The sequence below is a fragment of the Mustela putorius genome, unplaced genomic scaffold (assembly GCF_011764305.1).
Source record: "Mustela putorius furo isolate JIRA1106 unplaced genomic scaffold, ASM1176430v1.1 tig00003863_pilon_pilon_pilon, whole genome shotgun sequence".
In the NCBI taxonomy this organism is placed as follows: Eukaryota; Metazoa; Chordata; class Mammalia; order Carnivora; family Mustelidae; genus Mustela; species Mustela putorius.
The window spans coordinates 5,312,048-5,334,536 of NW_025422015.1; the positions used below are offsets into that span (position 1 = coordinate 5,312,048).

The following is a 22,489-nucleotide window of genomic DNA, read 5'->3' on the forward strand; positions in this document are numbered from 1 at the left end:
AATGTTTAAACTGCTAAGTGTTATGCTAAAGATTTTTTCCACAAATTAAAAAAAAATAAATAAACCTATTCAAAAGATTCTAAAAGGTTAGCTAAAAACACCTCACCTTAGAACAAATTTTGTATTTTCTGTTTTGCCAGCTCCTGATTCTCCAGATACGATGATAGACTGACTCATCTTAAGCACCTTCATATCTCGAAAAGCCTTATCAGCTAGGGTGAAAATAACACATTAATGATGAGAGGTGTACTAAATACAAATTTCCTAAATGATACAAAGTTGTTTTATTATCAAAGAACACTTACTCTTAAATAATAAATGTGTGTTTATAGATAGTAACACTTTAAAATAAAATCATTCAAAAGTGTTCAGAATATCTCTCAAAGTTTTTACTTTAAATGTCCTATCTTATTACGCTGACAAATAAGTAATATGAAATCCAAATAAACAACTCTTATGTTTGTACTAGCATGTCTCATATTATTAGCTGTGGCTCAGTTCTTCCTAATTCCAGAGAAGATAAAAAAAAAAAAAAAAGAATGCTCAATATACATATAATATATATAATATAATAATACAATATAATAATAACAATGATAATAATAATAATACAATATTCACTGAAGTCCCAGGGAAATGAAGGCCAAGGGAAAAGCAAGAAGTAACAGCTACCAATTAAGAAATCAGGCAACCAAAAATTCTGCTGGAAATAAAAATTCATAACTGTAAAATCTATGTGGTAGTAGTAGTATTACAAAGACAAGTTGAACACAATTTGATTCTGTTAAATGGTCTTATATTAAGATAGTTTTAATTCAAAATTAGGTCCTAGCCAATTTAGCTCTATAGGCAACTATTTCTTCATTTCAGACATGTGCTACCCATACAAATGAAGCTTTACAAATGGTTTTTACTGTATTGGACCAAATGGAAACCATGCAAGAGTATATTCATCCTTCTGACCAGGGGTTAGGATAAGGGGAAAATTTATCAACAATCTGTTCCACCCACTTTCATGATACTATTCTAGACACTTTTTTTTAGCAGTTAACAACTAAAAATAAGTCAGTCTATTACATTTTAAATACATAATTTCTCTCCAGTGATGAGCTTGGTCATATTCAGGTTCTAAGGATTTTGAACCATTTTCTAGCTAATACGAAACATACTAATGCCCATCAAAGCATCTCAGAACCAAAAGTCACTCCGCTATTGCACTGGATTTGGCTGACTTATTCACTCTACCTAGTATTCAAGTCAGCCAAATTGGGAAGTGAAGCCTGGTTTGGTCAAAACGTAGGCATGAAAAGAAGGCCCAAAGAGAAACAGACTGCACTAAGAACTACTAACAAAACATGTCATCATTTAACTGCTGGTTATGTCTGGATCCAAAGGGTTAACTAACATCTCTGTACTTGCAGTCACCAGCTATGGTAGGGGTGTGTGTGTGTAAAAAAAAAAAACCATCTCTGTGTTCCTCAGAGCTAAAGATGAGAGAAAAACTGAGGCAAAAACTGCTGTCTTTCCACGTGGATTCCCTAGAGATAAGAAGCATATATCTTTTCTAATTCTTAACACTTATAGAGCCCTGATGCAAGATAAGGTAGGGAAGAAGTCTGCTCTTATGGCTTATATCTAAGCCTTAGCAACACACTCACAAGTGATGACCTGGATAACGATGGAAGGCCTGGGCCTCAAAGCTATGAAGGAGGACACTTGTAAGATGGAGCTGATCATGTCAAGGAGTCAAAAGAACCATTAGGTCAGCTTTTATTACATCCTACTTTCAAATGGGTGAACATATTTAGGAAGACACAGACACATTTAACAAAGATAATGATGTACAACTACCCCATGAGTTAGCTGCAAAACTAGTCTTCTCCATCCTGTGTAAGATACATGCTCCTAAATAATGGCGATACATTCAAAATAGATAAAGGCCACCAAAATACGTATTCAACTCACAGCTTTTATTAATCCAAAAGAAAAACATCAAATTTGTACAATATAAGGAAAAAAATTAAATTACTTACCAATTGCAAAGACATGAGGTGGCATTGTTCCAAGAGATTTTCCTTGATATGACTTAATTGTTTCTGAAGAATATATTTTAGGTATGTCAAAGTATGGGTTCACTGCAATCAGAATGTTGGCGACATACGTCTAAATAGAAAAAGCGTGAACATAAAATTTTCCAATTACTATTTTAATCTAAAACTAAACAAGGCTCATGGGAGAAAGAAAATACAGTAAATAAGACACCTTTAATTCTTTATATAAATTAGGACTTCCAAATCTGCATTTCAAGCCCTAAACATATACTCTATAGGACCCATATTTCTCCAATTCTTTTTTTTTTTTTTCTTTTTTTTTTTTTTTAATTTTTTATTTTTTATAAACATATATTTTTATCCCCAGGGGTACAGGTCTGTGAATCACCAGGTTTACACATTTCACAACACTCACCAAATCACATACCCTCCCCAATGTCCATAATCCCACCCCCTTCTCCCAAACCCCCTCCCCCCGGCAACCCTCAGTTCGTTTTGTGAGATTAAGAGTCACTTATGGTTTGTCTCCCTCCCAATCCCATCTTGTTTCATTTATTCTTCTTCTACCCACTTAAGCCTCCATGTTGCATCACCACTTCCTCATATCAGGGAGATCATATGATAGTTGTCTTTCTCTGCTTGACTTATTTCGCTAAGCATGATACGCTCTAGTTCCATCCATGTTGTCGCAAATGGCAAGATTTCATTTCTTTTGATGGCTGCATAGTATTCCATTGTGTATATATACCACATCTTCTTGATCCATTCATCTGTTGATGGACATCTAGGTTCTTTCCATAGTTTGGCTATTGTGGACATTGCTGCTATAAACATTCGGGTGCATGTGTCCCTTTGGATCACTACATTTGTATCTTTAGGGTAAATACCCAATAGTGCAATTGCTGGGTCATAGGGCAGTTCTATTTTCAACATTTTGAGGAACCTCCATGCTGTTTTCCAGAGTGGCTGCACCAGCTTGCATTCCCACCAACAGTGTAGGAGGGTTCCCCTTTCTCCGCATCCTCGCCAGCATCTGTCATTTCCTGACTTGTTGATTTTAGCCATTCTGACTGGTGTGAGGTGATATCTCATTGTGGTTTTGATTTGTATTTCCCTGATGCCGAGTGATATGGAGCACTTTTTCATGTGTCTGTTGGCCATCTGGATGTCTTCTTTGCAGAAATGTCTGTTCATGTCTTCTGCCCATTTCTTGATTGGATTATTTGTTCTTTGGGTGTTGAGTTTGCTAAGTTCTTTATAGATTCTGGACACTAGTCCTTTATCTGATATGTCGTTTGCAAATATCTTCTCCCATTCTGTCAGTTGTCTTTTGATTTTTGTTAACTGTTTCCTTTGCTGTGCAAAAGCTTTTGATCTTGATGAAATCCCAGTAGTTCATTTTTTTCCCTTGCTTCCCTTGCCTTTTGCGTTGTTCCTAGGAAGATGTTGCTGCGGCAGAGGTCGAAGAGGTTGCTGCCCGTGTTCTCCTCAAGGATTTTGATGGATTCCTTTCGTACATTGAGGTCCTTCATCCATTTTGAGTCTATTTTTTGTGTGTGGTGTAAGGAAATGGTCCAATTTCATTTTTCTGCATGTGGCTGTCCAATTTTTTTCCCAGCACCATTTATTGAAGAGGCTGTCTTTTTTCCATTGGACATTCTTTCCTGCTTTGTCGAAGATTAGTTGACCATAGATTTGAGGGTCTATTTCTGGGCTCTCTATTCTGTTCCATTGATCTATGTGTCTGTTTTTTGTGCCAGTACCATGCTGTCTTGATGATGACAGCTTTGTAATAGAGCTTGAAGTCCGGAATTGTGATGCCACCAACGTTGGCTTTCTTTTTCAATATCCCTTTGGCTATTCGAGGTCTTTTCTGGTTCCATATAAATTTTAGAATTATTTGTTCCATTTCTTTGAAAAAGATGGATGGTACTTTGATAGGAATTGCATTAAATGTGTAGATTGCTTTAGGTAGCATAGACATTTTCACAATATTTATTCTTCCAATCCAGGAGCATGGAACATTTTTCCATTTCTTTGTGTCTTCCTCAATTTCTTTCATGAGTACTTTATAGTTTTCTGAGTATAGATTCTGTGTCTCTTTGGTTAGGTTTATTCCTAGGTATCTTATGGTTTTGGATGCAATTGTAAATGGGATTGACTCCTTAATATCTCTTTCTTCTGTCTTGTTGTTGGTGTAGAGAAATGCAACTGATTTCTGTGCATTGATTTTATATCCTGACACTTTACTGAATTCCTGTATAAGTTCTAGCAGTTTTGGAGTGGAATCTTTTGGGTTTTCCACATATAGTATCATATCATCTGCGAAGAGTGATAATTTGACTTCTTCTTTGCCGATTTGGATGCCTTTAATTTCCTTTTGTTGTCTGATTGCCGAGGCTAGGACCTCTAGTACGATGTTGAATAGCAGTGGTGATAATGGACATCCCTGCCGTGTTCCTGACCTTAGCGGAAAAGCTTTCAGTTTTTCTCCATTGAGAATGATATTTGCGGTGGGTTTTTCATAGATGGCTTTGATGATATTGAGGTATGTGCCCTCTATCCCTACACTTTGAAGAGTTTTGATCAGGAAGGGATGTTGTACTTTGTCAAATGCTTTTTCAGCATCTATTGAGAGTATCATATGGTTCTTGTTCTTTCTTTTATTGATGTGTTGTATCACATTGACTGATTTGCGGATGTTGAACCAACCTTGCAGCCCTGGAATAAATCCCACTTGGTCGTGGTGAATAATCTTTTTAATGTACTGTTGAATCCTATTGGCTAGTATTTTGTTGAGTATTTTCGCATCTGTGTTCATCAAGGATATCGGTCTATAGCTCTCTTTTTTGGTGGGATCCTTGTCTGGTTTTGGGATCAAGGTGATGCTGGCCTCATAAAATGAGTTTGGAAGTTTTCCTTCCATTTCTATTTTTTGGAACAGTTTCAGGAGAATAGGAATTAGTTCTTCTTTAAATGTTTGGTAGAATTCCCCCGGGAAGCCGTCTGGCCCTGGGCTTTTGTTTGTTTGGAGATTTTGAATGACTGTTTCAATCTCCTTACTGGTTATGGGTCTGTTCAGGCTTTCTATTTCCTCCTGGTTCAGTTGTGGTAGTTTATATGTTTCTAGGAATGCATCCATTTCTTCCAGATTGTCAAATTTATTGCCGTAGAGTTGCTCATAGTATGTTCTTATAATAGTTTGTATTTCTTTGGTGTTAGTTGTGATCTCTCCTCTTTCATTCATGATTTTATTTATTTGGGTCCTTTCTCTTTTCTTTTTGATAAGTCTGGCCAGGGGTTTATCAATTTTATTAATTCTTTCAAAGAACCAGCTCCTAGTTTCGTTGATTTGTTCTATTGTTTTTTTGGTTTCTATTTCATTGATTTCTGCTCTGATCTTTATGATTTCTCTTCTCCTGCTGGGCTTAGGGTTTCTTTCTTGTTCTTTCTCCAGCTCCTTTAGGTGTAGGGTTAGGTTGTGTACCTGAGACCTTTCTTGTTTCTTGAGAAAGGCTTGTACCGCTATATATTTTCCTCTCAGGACTGCCTTTGTTGTGTCCCACAGATTTTGAAACCGTTGTATTTTCATTATCATTTGTTTCCATGATTTTTTTCAATTCTTCTTTAATTTCCCGGTTGACCCATTCATTCTTTAGAAGGATACTGTTTAGTCTCCATGTATTTGGGTTCTTTCCAAACTTCCTTTTGTGGTTGAGTTCTAGCTTTAGAGCATTGTGGTCTGAAAATATGCAGGGAATGATCCCAATCTTTTGATACCGGTTGAGTCCTGATTTAGGACCGAGGATGTGATCTATTCTGGAGAATGTTCCATGTGCACTAGAGAAGAATGTGTATTCTGTTGCTTTGGGATGAAATATTCTGAATATATCTGTGATGTCCATCTGGTCCAGTGTGTCATTTAAGGCCTTTATTTCCTTGCTGATCTTTTGCTTGGATGACCTGTCCATTTCAGTGAGGGGAGTGTTAAAGTCCCCTACTATTATTGTATTATTGTTGATGTGTTTCTTTGATTTTGTTATTAATTGGTTTATATAGTTGGCTGCTCCCACATTGGGGGCATAGATATTTAAAATTGTTAAATCTTCTTGTTGGACAGACCCTTTGAGTATGATATAGTGTCCTTCCTCATCTCTTATTATAGTCTTTGGCTTAAAATCTAATTGATCTGATATAAGGATTGCCACTCCTGCTTTCTTCTGATGTCCATTAGCATGGTAAATTCTTTTCCACCCCCTCACTTTAAATCTGGAGGTGTCTTCGGGCTTAAAATGTGTTTCTTGGAAGCAACATATAGATGGGTTTTGTTTTTTTATCCATTCTGATACCCTGTGTCTTTTGACAGGGGCATTTAGCCCATTCACATTCAGGGTAACTATTGAGAGATATGAATTAATAAATACTTTCAACTTCTCACCCTGATATGCACCTTAAACTCAGCAGATCCAAAATCAAGATTACCTCTCTTGACTACCCTTTGCCTCAAAGAACACACTCTCCTCCCATATGCTCCTTCCTGCCCCCTGGTTCACAGCATCACCACCAAGCCACCACAGACATTGAGACAGGGGCTGAGTCTAAGCCTCCATTTCAATCAGCCTTCTTTGTTGACTCTACTTAAGAACTCTACTCTCCTACTTCTTTCTATTCCTACAGCTTGAGTCTTAGTCATTTATATTCCTTACCTGGACTACTTTATTTACCCTGTTACTAAAGAGCTTAAAGAGTTCATAGGATCCTCTAGGCCAATCTCCATCACTGAAAGCCAAGGACTAATTTAGTGCTCTGGTGACCACTTGGTCCCACATTTTTGCAAAACAAGGTATGTGAACCATTGCCTAGAATATTGACAGGCTAAATGTTTAATGAGCAACTTCAGTTTGCTTTTAAATTTGGAATTTAACTGTGGCTCTAAAATACCAGAAAAATGCACCAATAGGATTTATAAAATTCCTTGTGGGTAGAAAAAAAAGTTGTGGTTTAGCAATTAGTTGTTTATCAGCTAAACTAGGGCAGACAGGACCATATTTTTCTCTTTTCTGTTCCTAGCCGTAGAAAGGAAATGATGCAGAAACCAAGAACTCTCAGACTACTAATCTAAAATTCAATGAATGCTCTCAAAAATGTTTACTGCAGTGGAGTAAAAAAAATCTTAAATTCCAGGTAATAATCTTTCTGTGGGAAACAAAGGAAAATAACAGATTTTAGCAACAAATGAAAATGTTAAATTTGAGTTAGCTGTTGTTCTACTTAAGTCTAAGGAAGAAAAGTGATCATTTTGGTTGTTGAGAAATAGAAAAAAATCAAATCTAAACTCTTATTCCAAACTGCTTCCATTTCTTCCATATGTTATAGTAATAATAACTATAGTTATGCACTGCTGATTCTTAATAGTTTTTTAACTAAAAGACATAATTGGCTAGGAAAAAACATACCAATCATGGCCTCAGGTAACTTTGAAAATACTGGTTTTCCAAACAGAAGCTGATGATGCCAGACAGTCACAATCTAACAGAGGTCATTTGCCCAACTGCATACATATTTTAGGAAAAGAAAGATCAAAAAATCTAGGAATAAACTTAAAATACTCTAGTGATAATAGACATTATACAAGAAAAACAAAAACTAAAGCGGGTAATTTTTTTTTTAATCAATCATGCAATTTAGGAAAAGACTTGTAGGTCAACTATATGTGATAAAAAGACAACTAATATTCTTTAAAGTGTAACTAATGTGCGTATAAATCTCCAGTTATTAATGGTCAGAGTCAGTAATGTGCAATACACTGCAACACAGGAAATTTAGTAAAAGGCCAATAAAAATCCCATGAGTGTCAAGCTTTCATATAAATATCCCAAATTAAAATGAAGTATCTCAATTCTTAAAAAGTATAATCATTCCTTGTAAAAGTAATAGAAATTTTCCAAATTTCTAGAAAAAATATTAAAACAATTAAAATTTGCTAAAATAAACATGACTGCTCTACCACCAAGTGATGTAAGGCATGTACAGAAAAAATAGTGACCTTTTTTATTTGAAAGGTGATGCTTCCTGGTTAGCTCCAAATCAACTTTTAATAACTTATTACCACAGTTCAATTGTTTTAACAAGTTTTAAAAAATGTGTATTATTTTGGTAACTAAAACAGCATTTAGCATACAGCAGCTTCTCAATATTAGTTTGCTGATTGAGTGAATTTTGCTTCTAAATATACTTCCTATCAAAAATAGCCACATATCAACCCAAATATATCCTGTTCAGTTGATTCTGAAAAAAATCAAAAAAGAAAGTGAAGACTAATATTGTATACAATTGAAAGACAGCAAGTAAACTCTCCTGAAAAAGACAAGACTAGTTCTATTTCCCAGCTGTCACTATGTGGACAGATGGCAAAGACTAAAGGTAATTTAGTCAGAATTAAGTCAGTATAATTAGGCAAATTGATAGTGATATAAAAGATTAAGACTGCCATTTGATCTGGGAAGAGTCAAAGAAGCCATGTGTTTTCTTCTTTCAAAAATAATGGAGTCCCATCTTTACAACAGGAGAACTACATTTATCTCCAACTAACAAAGGAATCTACAACTAGGTCATATTAGAATAAAACCTCATACATTCCCAATGAATAATTATAATTAAAACATACTAGTTAAGTATCCATCTGAACAATGTGGTATAAATCTTATTAACTAATATTAAAAGAACTTTCTTTCATTTTTTAATGTTCTGGTTTTATAAGGTAAGTTATATAAGATTTAATGAAATATTGCAACTATTAGGCTCTATGATCAGTGTTTTAGTGTTTTTGAGATTTCCTCAGGTACTGAGGTACTATTTTAATTTACATTTCTTTGTCATTAAAGTTTTTATTTCAATATACATTCTTTATCTTTTTAAGTTACCTTAACTTTTTCCAGAATATGGAAAGTGAATTAATTAAATATATTTATAGACATATGCCAAAAATAAGAAATCAAAATCCCAAATAATTAGTGTTTTTTGAAACAACCAAATTGGACTTGTTAAGTTGGAAAGATATTAGATGATGTTCTGAATTCATTATTTCATTCCACAAATATTCATTAAGTGTTCAGAGCAGTAAACTAGAAAAAAAATCCTTATCCTTATGGAGGTCACACTCTATTCAACAGGCTCAGATAAAATTTTCCTGTTAGAAAATTTGAAGCTTAACAAAAACCACAAAGCAGCATTTAAAACAATTATCCCCACAAAAACCCAAATCATCTGTAAAATACTTACATAAATTCTGTCTTTACTGTATCGAACTTTGATATTATGAAGAAGAGTGGCTTCATTTAAATACATTAGTGAACCTGAAACATAAAATTTGTAAAACACTAAATATTTGAAGAAGAAAAGTAAAATAAAACAATACTACCTTAATCTGAATCACTCTGATTCAAGCTAAAATCCACCTGGCTAGGTTAGATTTAATTCCATCTTTTTAAAACGCTGGGACATGTAAAACCGCAGAGGCCAAATTAAAATATATCCAGTTTACTTATGTGTTACAGTGGTATTTTTAAACAATGAATTTCCAAAAAGGTGAGTACATCTAGTGATTACAGGTGAGTACATATTAATGGAAGTTGGCTAAGAAGTTGAATACAAGTCAAGTGGAAATTAAGTACTACTTGAGCGCTGATTTTAATACTTTCAATATAATAAAGTGATTATACCAATCAAATGAGATGCTCAGAATTTTACAGGGAAAACAAAAAAAAAGATAAAAGTTTAGAATGAGAAGGGACCATGAGATCATTCAGTCAGTACCTTACATCTGATATGAAATAAGAGTCCCAGGAAAATTATATGGGTTAACCCAGCACATGCAGCTAATTAAACAATACAATCAGGGTAGAAATTTTGTTTTTCTGAAATCTGCTCTACTAATACATCAGAGTGCAATTCTCTCTCTCTCTCTCTATATATATATATATGCAGTATTTTATATATATATAATTGTTAACATACATTGTATCATACATTATCATAGTATAATATATCTGACTTATTCTATTCTCCCAGTCTAATATAGACTCTCCCAGCCCTCCACTCCCTTGGGTTTCATTTCTCCATTTCTACCACATGCTATAGTAGACAAACCACTCTTTTTCCCCAATCTCTTTGTTTCTATTATTAGCACTCTGTCTCTTCTCTAATTTATCCAGACTACTCAGCACATAAATCTAACTGAACTAGAACACTAATTAAATCTCTCTCCTCTTCGGGGCGCTTGGGTGGCTCAGTGGGTTAAACCTCTGCCTTCGGCCCGGGTCATGACCTCAGAGTCCTGGGATTGAGCCCCGCATTGAATTCTCTTCTTGGAGGGAAGCCTGCTTCCCCCTCTCTGTGTCTGCCTCTCTGCCTACTTGTGATCTCTCTCCCTCTCTCTCACTGTCAAATAAATAAAATCTAAAAAAAAAAAAAAATCTTTCTCCTCTTCAAAAAACATAAGTGAGTCTCCATCAACTACCAAAATCCATATTCAAGTCTGATAATCAAGGCCCTTATTAAACCTGCATTCAACTCACCTTTTCATATAATTTTTATATAATTGTCCATAACTCCCTTTACTAACTAACTTGCAGGCAGACTAAACTACTTATCAAACCCAAATATATTCATGCATTGGACTCTACCCTCTATATCTCTATATGTCAAAAATCTACCTATATTTTAAGGTCTGTTCAAAAATTATTTCACAGGGCGCCTGGGTGGCTCAAAGGGTTAAGCCTCTGCCTTCGGCTCAGGTCATGATCTCAGGGTCCTGGGATCGAGTCCCACATCGGGCTCTCTGCTCAGCAGGGAGCCTGCTTCCTCCTCTCTCTCTCTCTCTCTCTCTGCCTGCCTCTCTACCTGCTTGTGATCTCTGTCTGTCAAATAAATAAATAAAATCTGAAAAAAAAAAATTATTTCACAAAGGATAATTCCCCTACCACCATCACCACTAGAACTACTTCCTTCTTTGTACTTTGTTTATGATGCTTACCACAGACCAGTCCTGTCAAACAAGAGTTTCCTATGATATCTGCCTCAAAAAAGACTGTTTATGCCTCTATTGTCATATAATGCAGCCAGTTCACTTTCCAAGCACACATGTCACTGTTTTCTCTTTTTTCTTTCTTTTTTTTTTTTTCTTTAAAGAGAGAGAAAGACAAAAGGGACAGGAAGGGCAGAGGGAGAGGAAGAGAGAGAATCCAAGCAGGCTCAATGCCCAGTGTGGAACCCAACATGAGGTTAGATCTCATAACCCCAAAATCATGGCCTAAGCTGAAATCAGGAATCAGATGCTTAATGAACTGAGCTACCACGTGCCCATCTCACTATTTTCTAATGCCATTTGTGGCAGAATACAACAAGAAGTTACTGAGTGAAGACTCCTAACAGTTGAAAGGCATCTTTCCCTTGAATTGAGAAAGATCTGGAGAAGGTAGGCAGCAGAGGTATACTTGTCTGGCTTCTGGGCACCAACCTTTCTATATCCCTATACTACTTCCACCTTCATCCCCCAAGAGCCTGTGATCTACATGTCATTTTTTCTTATCCAAAACACAATGCTAAACCACTCCCCCTTCTCTCATATTCCTCTGAACTACCATTCTGAAATACCATTTACCTTTCCAAGTCTTAATGAAATAAAATAGCTCGAGTAGTACAATTTAAGAGGAAGACCCTTGTGTCCACTGGCAGATATTTTATTACGTAGGGGTTTATTTAGTTTCGTTAACAGATATTCCTGATAAGGCTGTGGGTGTGTATGGAAGGAAGTAAAGAAATAAGAGCAAGCTGTCATTCGCATGTCAGTACAGGTTTAAATTACTAGTTTTTTCAGGGGAACATATTGTGAGATTAGGAATTCTAACTTAAAGGAAGCACAGAGAATATAATACAATCATGTTTTAAAATATTAATTTAAGAAATGGTTTAAAAGTAATTCAAAACCATTTATTATGTTTAGCTACATGTGGATACGTAAACAAAAAAGTTTTATTTTAATATACAAAAAGGATTAATTTGTAGTTCTGAATGTGCCGGCAAGTTTTAACAGAAAAAAACCATTTCTCTGATTTTAAATACTGTAGAATCTCATTCTTTGTTTCTTTCTTTTTTTTTTTTTTTTTGTTTTGTTTTGGTTCTGATTACTCTTCAAAAAAATATCCCATAAGACAAATTCTCCAACAATTTTGGAAAGGAACTCCACATATTTTTTTTTTCCTCAATCTCCTACACCTAATAACAACAGCTACCATTTGAGAGACTGTTAGAGGTCAGGTACTGCATCAAGCACTTTAAAGATATCATCTCTAAACATGCAATATACACATTATCACTCCCAATTTACAGGTGAAAAGCTCAAAGAGGAGAGATAAATTGACAAAGGCACACAGTTTCCCAACAGCAGTCCGAATCAAAATTCAGGCTTTCCCTGAGTCCCCGGCTCTCCCATTACTCTACTATTCCACGCTGTCCCATTCACATATGGGGACATTATACACGTACTCAAATGTGAACTCCAGAGAAAAATCAACAAGGACAAAATACATTCTTTTCTCTTACCTTTTTTCTCCTTTTTTTAAGATTTTAGTTAATCTCTACACCCACTGGGGGCTCGAACCCACAACCCCCAGATCAAGAAATACACGCTTTAACGACTAAACCAGCTGGGAGTCCCTTTCTTCCTTAAATGGAGAGTTTTTGATGTCAGACCCAATTAATGATACCCATGATTCTTAAACAATGCCAAAGAGGGGTGCATGGGTCACTCAGCAGGTTAACTGTCCAACTCTTGATTTCAGCACAGGTCATGATATCAGGGGCATGAGACTGACCCCCTTTGAAGCCCTGTCTTGGGTTCCAAGGGAGTCTGCTTCTCTCCTCTCTTTCCTTCTCTTCCTTCCCCAGCTTGCACACTCTCTCCCTAAAACAAATAAATCTTTAAAGAAAACTACTGCCAAATAAAAAATAAAACTGCTTAACCTTGAAAATGTAACAATAAACATAGCCTGTTCACCAGGCTAAGATAAAATTCAAGGTTCTGGGCGCCTCGGTGGCTCAGTGGGTTAAAGCCTCTGCCTTCGGCTCAGGTGATGATCCCAGGGTCCTGGGATCGAGCCCCACATCGGGCTCTCTGCTCCTTGGGGAGTCTGCTTTCTCCTCTCTCTCTCTGCCTACTTGTGATCTTTGTCTGTCAAATAAGTGAATAAAATCTTTGAAAAAAAAAAAAAAGAAGGCAAATTGTGCTTTAAAAAAAAAAAAATTCAAGGTTCTAAAATCAACTTTTCAGGGCACCTGGGTGGCTCAGTGGGTTAATGCCTTTGCCTTCGGCTCAGGTCATGATCCCAGGGTCCTGGGATCGAGCCTGCGTCAGGTTCTCTGCTCCACAGGGAGCCTGCTTTCTCCCCTCCTCCCCTCTCTCTCTCTGTCTGCTTCTCTGCCTACTTGTGATCTCTCTCTCTCTGTCAAATAAATAAAATCTTTTAAAAAAATAAAAATAAAATAAACTTTTCGGGGCACTTGGGTGGCTCAGTGGGTTAAGCCTCTGCCTTTGGCTCAGGTCATGATCTCAGGTCCTGGGATCGAGTCCCGCATCGGGCTCTCTGCTCAGCAGGGAGCCTTTCCTCTCTTTCTCTCTCTCCCTGCCTCTCTGCCTACTTGTGATCTCTGTCAAATGAATAAATAAAATATTTAAAAATAAATAAATAAAAGCGACTTTTCAATTAGTACTTACTATACATTTTTTTAATGTTTGTTTCCTTTAAACAGTGACATTAAATGGGACCTCTTGACTCAACTTCCAAATTAGCCATACATACTACTATAAAAGCTATTTGATTCTAGATGAGCTTCAAAAGAACTCTTTCAAAACTGTTAACAAGAGATTTTTGGTTCAGACTTCATAGTAAATTATGACCATTTCCCACATTTACACAACCGAAATAACACTTTAAAAGGATATGTAAGACTCTTTCACCAAAGTACAAATGTAAGACAATAATGAATTCAGGACGTTTGAGCTCCTCCATTCACATGAACCTTCACATCAAAAGGCTACATTTCTTTTGAACCAGTATAGTATACCTAGTAATAAAACCACTAAGTTACTTTTTGGAAGGATAACTTCCTTTACTGCACTGAGAACTATTTCTTGACCTGATACTTACAATTATCTTCCACATCTTTTTTGCTGTCTTCTTCTGCAGGGAACACTTGGTTTATGAGAGCCAAAAATGTCTAGCAAACAAAACAAGAGCTCATTAAACTAGCAGCTTATAAATAATAAGAAAAATAAAGGTGATTAATTGGGTGCATACCTGTAATAACAGCCAACAGTATGCTTTTCATTAAAATGTAATACAAGATCCTTCTATTTAATAAGTCACTAACCCAAAAAGAGGATAATACCCTTACTCAAATATTATCCATTTACCATGAACATGAAATCAATAATGGAAATCAGGGGCACCTGGGTGGCTCAGTGGGTTAAGCCTCTGCCTTCGGCTGAAATCGAGCCCCACATCGGGCTTTCTGCTCGGCAGGGAGCCTGCTTCCCCCTTTCTCTCTGCCTGCCTCTCTGCCTACTTGTGATCTCTTTCTCTCTCCGTGTCAAATAAATAAATAAAATCTTAGAAAAAAAAATAATGGAACTCAATAAAAAAGATCCTATGCTCTAACACCTACAATGGGGCAAAACAAGAAGCATATTAATATTAAATTTACATGGTATATACTTTAACAATTTTTTTCTTAAATTTAATGTTTGTATATAAAGCAATTTTATTGTTTAAATATATATATTAAATATGTGACCACTACAGAGTATTATTTAACTAATGGTAATGTTTGAGTAAGGCATATTAGACCCAAATTCCTATATAGAAATGTATCAGAAATTTAACAGTATCCAAAACTATTTGGTCCATAAAATAAGTTTGTATTTATTATACCACTTAAATGCTATGGCTCTAGCATTAAGATAGTATCTTGGAAGAGTGAATTAAGGTACTATCAGCAGCCTGGATTTACTCTGTAAACTATAGCAGTAGTCTTATACTCATGCATGTATGTACATGTGTAGAACTCTAAATATTATTTTAAAATAATTGACCATTTTTCCTTAGTTTTATTTGATATGGATGGAAAGTTCAACCACAAGAGTGATTGTAATTGTTTGAGAAGTATAAATTTAAAGATAACTTTTAGAATGACATGAATAAAATTTAATACTCTTTAGATGTAATTTGAGATCACTTATTCTAAGTCACACCCAAATTAGAAAACTGTTAGGCCTAAAAACTCTGAAAGTTACGTATTTGGAACCCAGAACACATGCTCTTAATGTTATAAATGTGCAAAGGTTTACAAGATCAATCACAAAATCAGAATTGATCCATAATGTACATTAAGTATACTAATGGCAATATAAAGCGATCTATAACTTTTAACAATGATTCTATAGGAAAATGTATTCAAAAATAACTGGTCATGTCACAGACATTAGCCTTCTTTCATAGCTGTGGCAAAGGGGGTAAGGACTTGCCAAACCCCAGATTTTGGTTCTTTCTTGTTTGGAGACATATCAAATATAAGAGGCTCCTGAAAGTGGGGCAGCAGTCGAAGAAAACAAATTCCTAAAATGGGAAGGTTAAGAGCAGGAGTAAGAGGCCAGTAATGAATCTTAGAAGATAGTTTCTCTCCCCTTCACCCCCCAATCATCACCACCCCTTATCTTCTCCCCTTTATTGCCTACTCAGTGAGAAAGAAAATTTGTTTCATTAAAGCAACTGTTTTCTTTTTAGAGGGAGGATGCATTTTCTCTTATCAAGGGACGATCACATAACAAAGCACACATTGATCACCAGCAGTAAACATCTACCACACATCAAACACAGCATATCAAGCTACAGTGACAAAACGGACAAATAAAAGTCTCTGCATTTGAGAAGATTACAGTCTAGTAGGGAGGAGGAGAGAAATATAAACAAATATCTCTGATAAAATATTACAGGCAGCTAAGAATTTTTAGCACTGCTCCAAAGAACAAATAATCAACAGTAAATTCTACTGCATGGGAGGAGGAAGGAGAGACTGGGTATCTATGGAAAAATTTCAGAAAGGTGACCTCAGTCTTACGAGATAAATAAAATTTGCTAAGCAAAAAGCTAAAGAGAGTGACAAAAAGAGCACTGTGAGCAAGGACACAAAGTACCCCAAACCACCTGATATATGGTGAGGGCATGATAAATACTGGAGAGGAAAGATGGAAGAAAAGGAAAAACAGACACACAAGTATAAGCATATGGCAAGAGCATGAGAAGGAGACTGTTGACTGATAAAAGATAAGACTAGCAAAGTGGAGAGAAAAAGACAATGTGGACCCATAATATGCCATATACTTAGGGCTTTAGCCTAAAGTCCAGTTTGCTGCAAATAAGGAACATGAAATCAATTTAGAGGTTCAAGACAGCATTTTTAACAGCAAAAAAGATATTAAAAAACACCAAAATGTATCACATGTGATAAGATGTTTAATTTATGAGTATGCATACACACACAATACACATACTTGTTGACAAATATAATCTATTTCTTATAAATATATACACATGCACAATACACACATCAAATACAATGTAAAATCCATTTCTTAATATTGGCCACAATCAAAAAATTTTAAAGCCATTACTACCATCAGACATGTTCCCCACCAGAGCTACTAATTCCCTCTTTCATGCTTCTACTATATCAGCAAACAGATCCACTTGACTTGTCCATCGATTTATGCACTTAATTTCTTCATATTTAAAAGATGATGTTCGGGCGCCTGGGTGGCCCAGTGGTTTAAGCTGCTGCCTTCAGCTCAGGTCATGATCTCAGGGTCCTGGGATCGAGGCCCGTGGGCTCTCTGCTCAGCAGGGGGCCTGCTTCCCTTCCTCTCTCTCTGCCTGCCTCTCTGACTACCTCTCCTACTTGTGATTTCTCTCTGTTGAATAAATAAAATCTTAAAAAAAATAAAAATAAAAATAAAAAAAAAAATAAAAGATGATGTCCTCTCTACCACGAATTACCTAAGCAAAAGACTGCTATTCTTATGGATCTTCTCAACTGTATGGTTATTATGACATGTTTTAATTTATTAAGACCCTGATGAGAGAGTAAGAGAAAAAATTAAAATTAGAACCAATCCCTGAGAACTTGTTAACTTCCAAAAAATGTTTATGGAAAGAAGCTTCTTAGTTTATAGAATTAACTACAGATCCACAAAGTTTTCATAACTAACTCCACAATTTAAATTTGAAATATTTTTATTGCTTCTATGTATGTACAGATTAATACTAATAAGGCAAAGTTGAAAGCACACAAATATTTAAAATAGGAAAAAGCATATACTCATAAAGTTTCCTCTATGCCTGAACTGAATTATTTTGTCACCTGTGGATAAAACAAAATATATACAACAGAATATACCTAGGAAATAGTACTTCTCATTTCATTGCAGCCTTCAATTTACTGTCCTTATAAAATATGCTACACAAAAATGAAAAAAAACTTTTTGAAGGATACTGAAAAGCTCACTAAATTTCTATAACCCTAAATATGCTACTTTGACATACTGATAATTTTGAATTAAAAGCTCTTGAGAAGAAGCAAGTGCAAAAAAGCCATTCTCACCCTCCTTTTTATCCTTGAAATCAGGAGATAAAATTCCTATGTGAAAAGTGCCCTGCCTGTACCAGGCAGAAAGAAGATATTCTTATCACCAGAGAAAGGAAATCAAGGCCAAGACAAATCTATACAAACTCTGTCATACTAACTCTTACCTTCCTAATTCCTTCTTCACAATGTACTGCCCCTAACCCAAACCCCTTTGTCTTATCAATTCTCCACAAATTTATTGTTTGTCAAAAAAATGTAAGAGCTTTCTGCTCGGGTCACCTCTTTGGATCTTCATTCTCTTGTGAAGATATACACATACACATATACACATTAAAATGTAATAAAAATGGTAAGCTTTTATACCATGTCTTATATCAGTTTTATTCTTAGGTCCACCCGGAAACCTGAAAGCATAGAGGAAATTTTCCCTCCCCTACAACTTCAAATATATGAAAATAATTGTGCTTATTTCTTAACTCTGTCATTCTCTGAACATGTACAGCACTGTAAGAACAAATAAGTACTTGTTAATAAGAGGAAAAACTAGAAACACTTTGTGTTTTCTTTCTTCAGAGTATCTTTAATTGGCCTCCTCTAACACAGCACATTATATATTATGCATTTAGGTTCCTGGGTTGTTTACAGTAACAGAATAGTTTTCTCTGTGAAAAGACCTCATGAGAGATCCACCTTGTTTTTCTAAGGTTCCCAGAAGGATGGCAGTCATATGGCATTAGTTAACCATGTATCAGTAGAATATAAATTATTCACGTACAGTCTCAGAGTCTAAAGTAAACAGAAATGACATCAACAAGTTTAATTTAGTCAGAAGATCTGTTTAACAGGAATATTTATTAAACTAAAAATTGTGAAGTTCTCCCACAAAAACGGACCTTACAGTCCCCATGAACACTCAGAGAGACTCCTGATCACATTTTCCCCAAACTCCCATTTTGTAATACTATCTAGTCTAAGGAAAAAAGAAATAGACGCCATGTAGACAAAATTTAATACGCTTTTATATTTTAAAAACTATCACTATAATAAAAAAAAAACCCTATCATTATAGTGAAAATATTAATAATAATAGATGGGTTTGCAACACTTAAGTATCTTAAAAAAAAAATTAACTATCTTTATTTAATAGAAATATATTTATTCCAGGGGTGCCTGGTGGCTCAGTGGGTAAAGCTACTGCCTCCGGCTCAGGTCATGATATCAGGGTCCTAGGATCGAGCCCCACATCAGGCACTCTGCTCAGTAGGGAGCATGCTTTCCCCTCTCTCTCTCTCTGCCTGCTGCTCTGCCTACCTGTGATCTCTCTCTCTGTCAAATAAATAATTAAAAATCTTTAAAAAAAATTTAGAAATATATTTATGCCAACCCCACGCTAATAAATTTAAGTAAATAAAAAGCTTTAAAAAAAATCATCTAGAAGCTAAAGCAAAAAGAAAACTTTGATAAAATCCCATTCACTTCCCATATTTTTGTTTTATAACATTTGACTACATCACAGATACATGAGCTTTAGCAAAATAGTATAAGGAATAAAAGTTATTGTTCATATTTTATCATATAGCTATATCTTAAGAATGAGATAATAAAAGGCTCACTAGATTTCTGTCTGATTTTATGATAGGACATCACTTTTTTCCTGGGATGTATACTTACACAATAAATTAAATAACTCACTAGAAAATTAAGACTCACTTACCAGAAAATTGCTTTCCCTTACACTGTGCTAGGAATATCTATTTCATTAAGAAGGAAGATATCTCTAGAAAAAAATCAAATTTTGAAATCTCAGCTGAGAAACTCACCTTGCCTTTTTGGTTCAAGGGTTCAATTGTTAAGCTGTCAGGGCCAATATCTACAATATTGCCCATCTGAAATCCATCTGTAGGGTGTGGAGCCCAAACGGGCTTTCCATCCTCCATTTTTGAAGGGAGTATCCACTATCTCCTGTTTGAAAGGAACAAATAAAACAACATGAATAACTCTGGAAATAAAAATAAATAACGTATCTTTCTAGAAAGCTAACATGTAAGTTGCAATTTACAGAAACACATGTCAGCCCCGCCACAAGTAATCTCCACCTCTCTCCATTTTGCCAACCCTGACCCCTTTTATCCACCTTTAGATAAGGACCAAGCAGAGACTATACCCTCAGGTAATACCTGCTCTGCTATTGCCTTCCTTCAACTGTGACTGTAGTGGAGTGTAGTACTCCAAAAACCGGGAAAAATGGTCACAGTTTTTACTTAATGCCCCAGTGTAGCTGATAACAACAGTTCCTTTTATTACCTCAAGTATTCTAAATCACACAATAAATTCAACAGCTGTCCTAGGAATAGCTGTTATTGTGTGGAGTTAACTAAGAGTTTAACAAAAGTCATCTTAAACCTGAGGGATAAAAATGAGACATGTGAAAGACTACCTCCCCTGAGAAACTTATCCTGATTATCTGAGACAACAGGAATGCCTCACCAGTGTGGTTCCCTGTATGTATCCTCACATTTTTTTTTAACTGAAGTAAAACTTATACACAATGAAATGTACAAATCCTATGTATACAAGTTGGTGAGTTTCGACAAATGCATACACCCATTTAACAAACACGGCAATCAATATATAGAACATTTCCATCATCCCCTGGCAGTTCCCTTATGGTCAATCAATAATCTCCATAGGGATTCAATGTTCTGGTTTGTCTCATTATAAATTAGTTTTTGCCCTTTCTTGAACTTCATATAAATGAAATTTTATAGATTTTATATGTGGCTTTTTCCACTCAATAAAATGTTTTTGATATTCAACCATGTTGTTGTATATACTAGCCCAATTATACCACAATTATTTACCTACTGTCCTACTGATGGACACTGGGATTGCTTCCAGGTTTTGCCTATTGTAAATTCTAATTTTTCAAGTGTTCTTATAAAGCTTCTTTCATGCTTAGCATATCTAACATTTATAATTCAACCTGAAGTGTTCATGAAATGTAAAACTTTTAATTTTAAAAAGCTCGGATTCTATGAGACTAATGTGTAATAGTGAATTGGCTAATAAGTGATCCCAGATGTTTGAGTTTCAGCATCTCAGTGGGAACTTATTTTTCTTTACTTATCTATACTTAAAGAAAAGTTGATGTACATACCATAAACTCTCCTCTTTTGCTGAATTTGCAAATCTGGGATTTCCCATGTGAATGTTGTCAGGTCTATTCTCTCATGAAAGTCAAGGACGTGTAGTACGTAGTTCAGTCAAAAAGCTGTGAACTACTGACATGTTTTCAGTATACTTGTTGGTTAATGTTTTTTATGACATGACTACACAGTGGGATTTGCTTTTCCCAAACAGCAAATGCTATTAGGTTTATATGTAATTCCAAGATAAGAAGTTTAATGATGATTCTCCATAGAAGTGAATCAGTAACACTGCTTCAGACTTACTACACCTATGTCTACACACTTTACCTAAATAATTCTATGTAGTCCCATGGCTTTAAGTACTATCTTTAGGTGAGTGACACCCAAATTTATTGCTCTAGCCCATTAACAGCACTCAGTTGAGTTCTCAGGTGTTTATGTGCCTACTGGACATCTTCCCACAGGTACCTCTAAAAGATGTAACATTGCTATGATTATATTATTACTCTCTTCCACCACACCAGCCTGTTATTCCTTGTATCAGTAAGGGCACCAACAGCACTCAATTCAGATCAAACATGGAGTCATCCTCAGTTCTTCCAGCTCCCTGCAAATTCACATCACTCCCCTAAACCTGTCAATTCTATCTCCAATAGGCATCTCATTTTCACCCACTTTTCTATATTGCCTCTGTTATCTAGTTAAAACCAACACAGTCTTTTACCAGGACTTCTGTAATTAACTTAAGCTGCCTATTGTTGCTACTCTTGTCAATCTGCGTGGATCACCAGAAATCCTACTGAAAGGTAAATCTGATCATGTCCATCCCTATTCCATCAAGGCATGACCTAGTCCCCTCTGTGTTCCCAAGGCCCAACACAGAGCAGGCAAGTTAACAGTCACTGAGTGAATGAATGAATTGTGTACATAGTTCTGAAGAGCAAAAGGAGATGGTGAACTAAAAAGAGGTGAAAGGTCTTAAAAACCTAAGCTTGAAACTAAGCTCCAACGCTGACTAGCTCTTAAGCAAGTTACTTAATCTCTCTGATCATTATCTTTCCTTACCCATAAGTGATATCACTTACCTTACAGAATTGCTATGAGGATTAAGTGACATAAAACTGAGATCATCATCCTAATGGTACCCAACAGATACGTGTCATACTGCTCTCACTTATTTTCTCCAATATCTGTTGTTTGTAGCCACCAATAAATTTTACAAAAAGTCTTGCTATTCTTCTAAGTACAGAGAGAAATTACAGAATAGTTATGAAATACCACTTAGCAATAATTAAGTATCTGAAAGAAAAAAAAAAAAACACAGGAAAATCCTCAAAGTCAAAAAAAAAAAAAATGGCAAATTCCCTTGAACTATTCAAATTGCTTTCTCATTCTGAATCATTAGCTGCAACTTCCCAGTTATGACAACAGATTTAAAAGCACATATCTAATGTTGCCCCTTCATCAAATTCCTAAATTTACAGCAAACTGATTGCTTAAAAAGAAATCAGCCCACTAGGATGGGAAAAAACAAAGAGGAGACAATAGCAACAGTATTTTGGAAGTCAGAAAGCAAATGGTTAATAGGCA

The 22,489-nt window shown here is 35.5% G+C and overlaps 1 protein-coding gene across 6 annotated transcripts in view; it reads right to left on the bottom strand.

Annotated features, from left to right (window-relative positions):
- Nucleotides 1–22,489, bottom strand: part of MYO6 (myosin VI) — a 154,197-nt gene that overhangs the window by 79,318 nt on the left and 52,390 nt on the right. For all 6 annotated transcript variants that reach the window (XM_013056278.2, XM_004752792.3, XM_004752791.3 and 3 more), the window contains exons 2-6: nt 19,571–19,712; nt 14,258–14,327; nt 9,333–9,406; nt 2,034–2,163; nt 107–212 (exon numbers count right to left, since the gene is read on the bottom strand). In XM_013056278.2, the coding sequence (XP_012911732.1) occupies nt 107–212; nt 2,034–2,163; nt 9,333–9,406; nt 14,258–14,327; nt 19,571–19,687 (497 nt within the window). In that variant the 5' untranslated portion in view covers nt 19,688–19,712. The remainder of the gene's footprint in view (nt 1–106; nt 213–2,033; nt 2,164–9,332; nt 9,407–14,257; nt 14,328–19,570; nt 19,713–22,489) is intronic.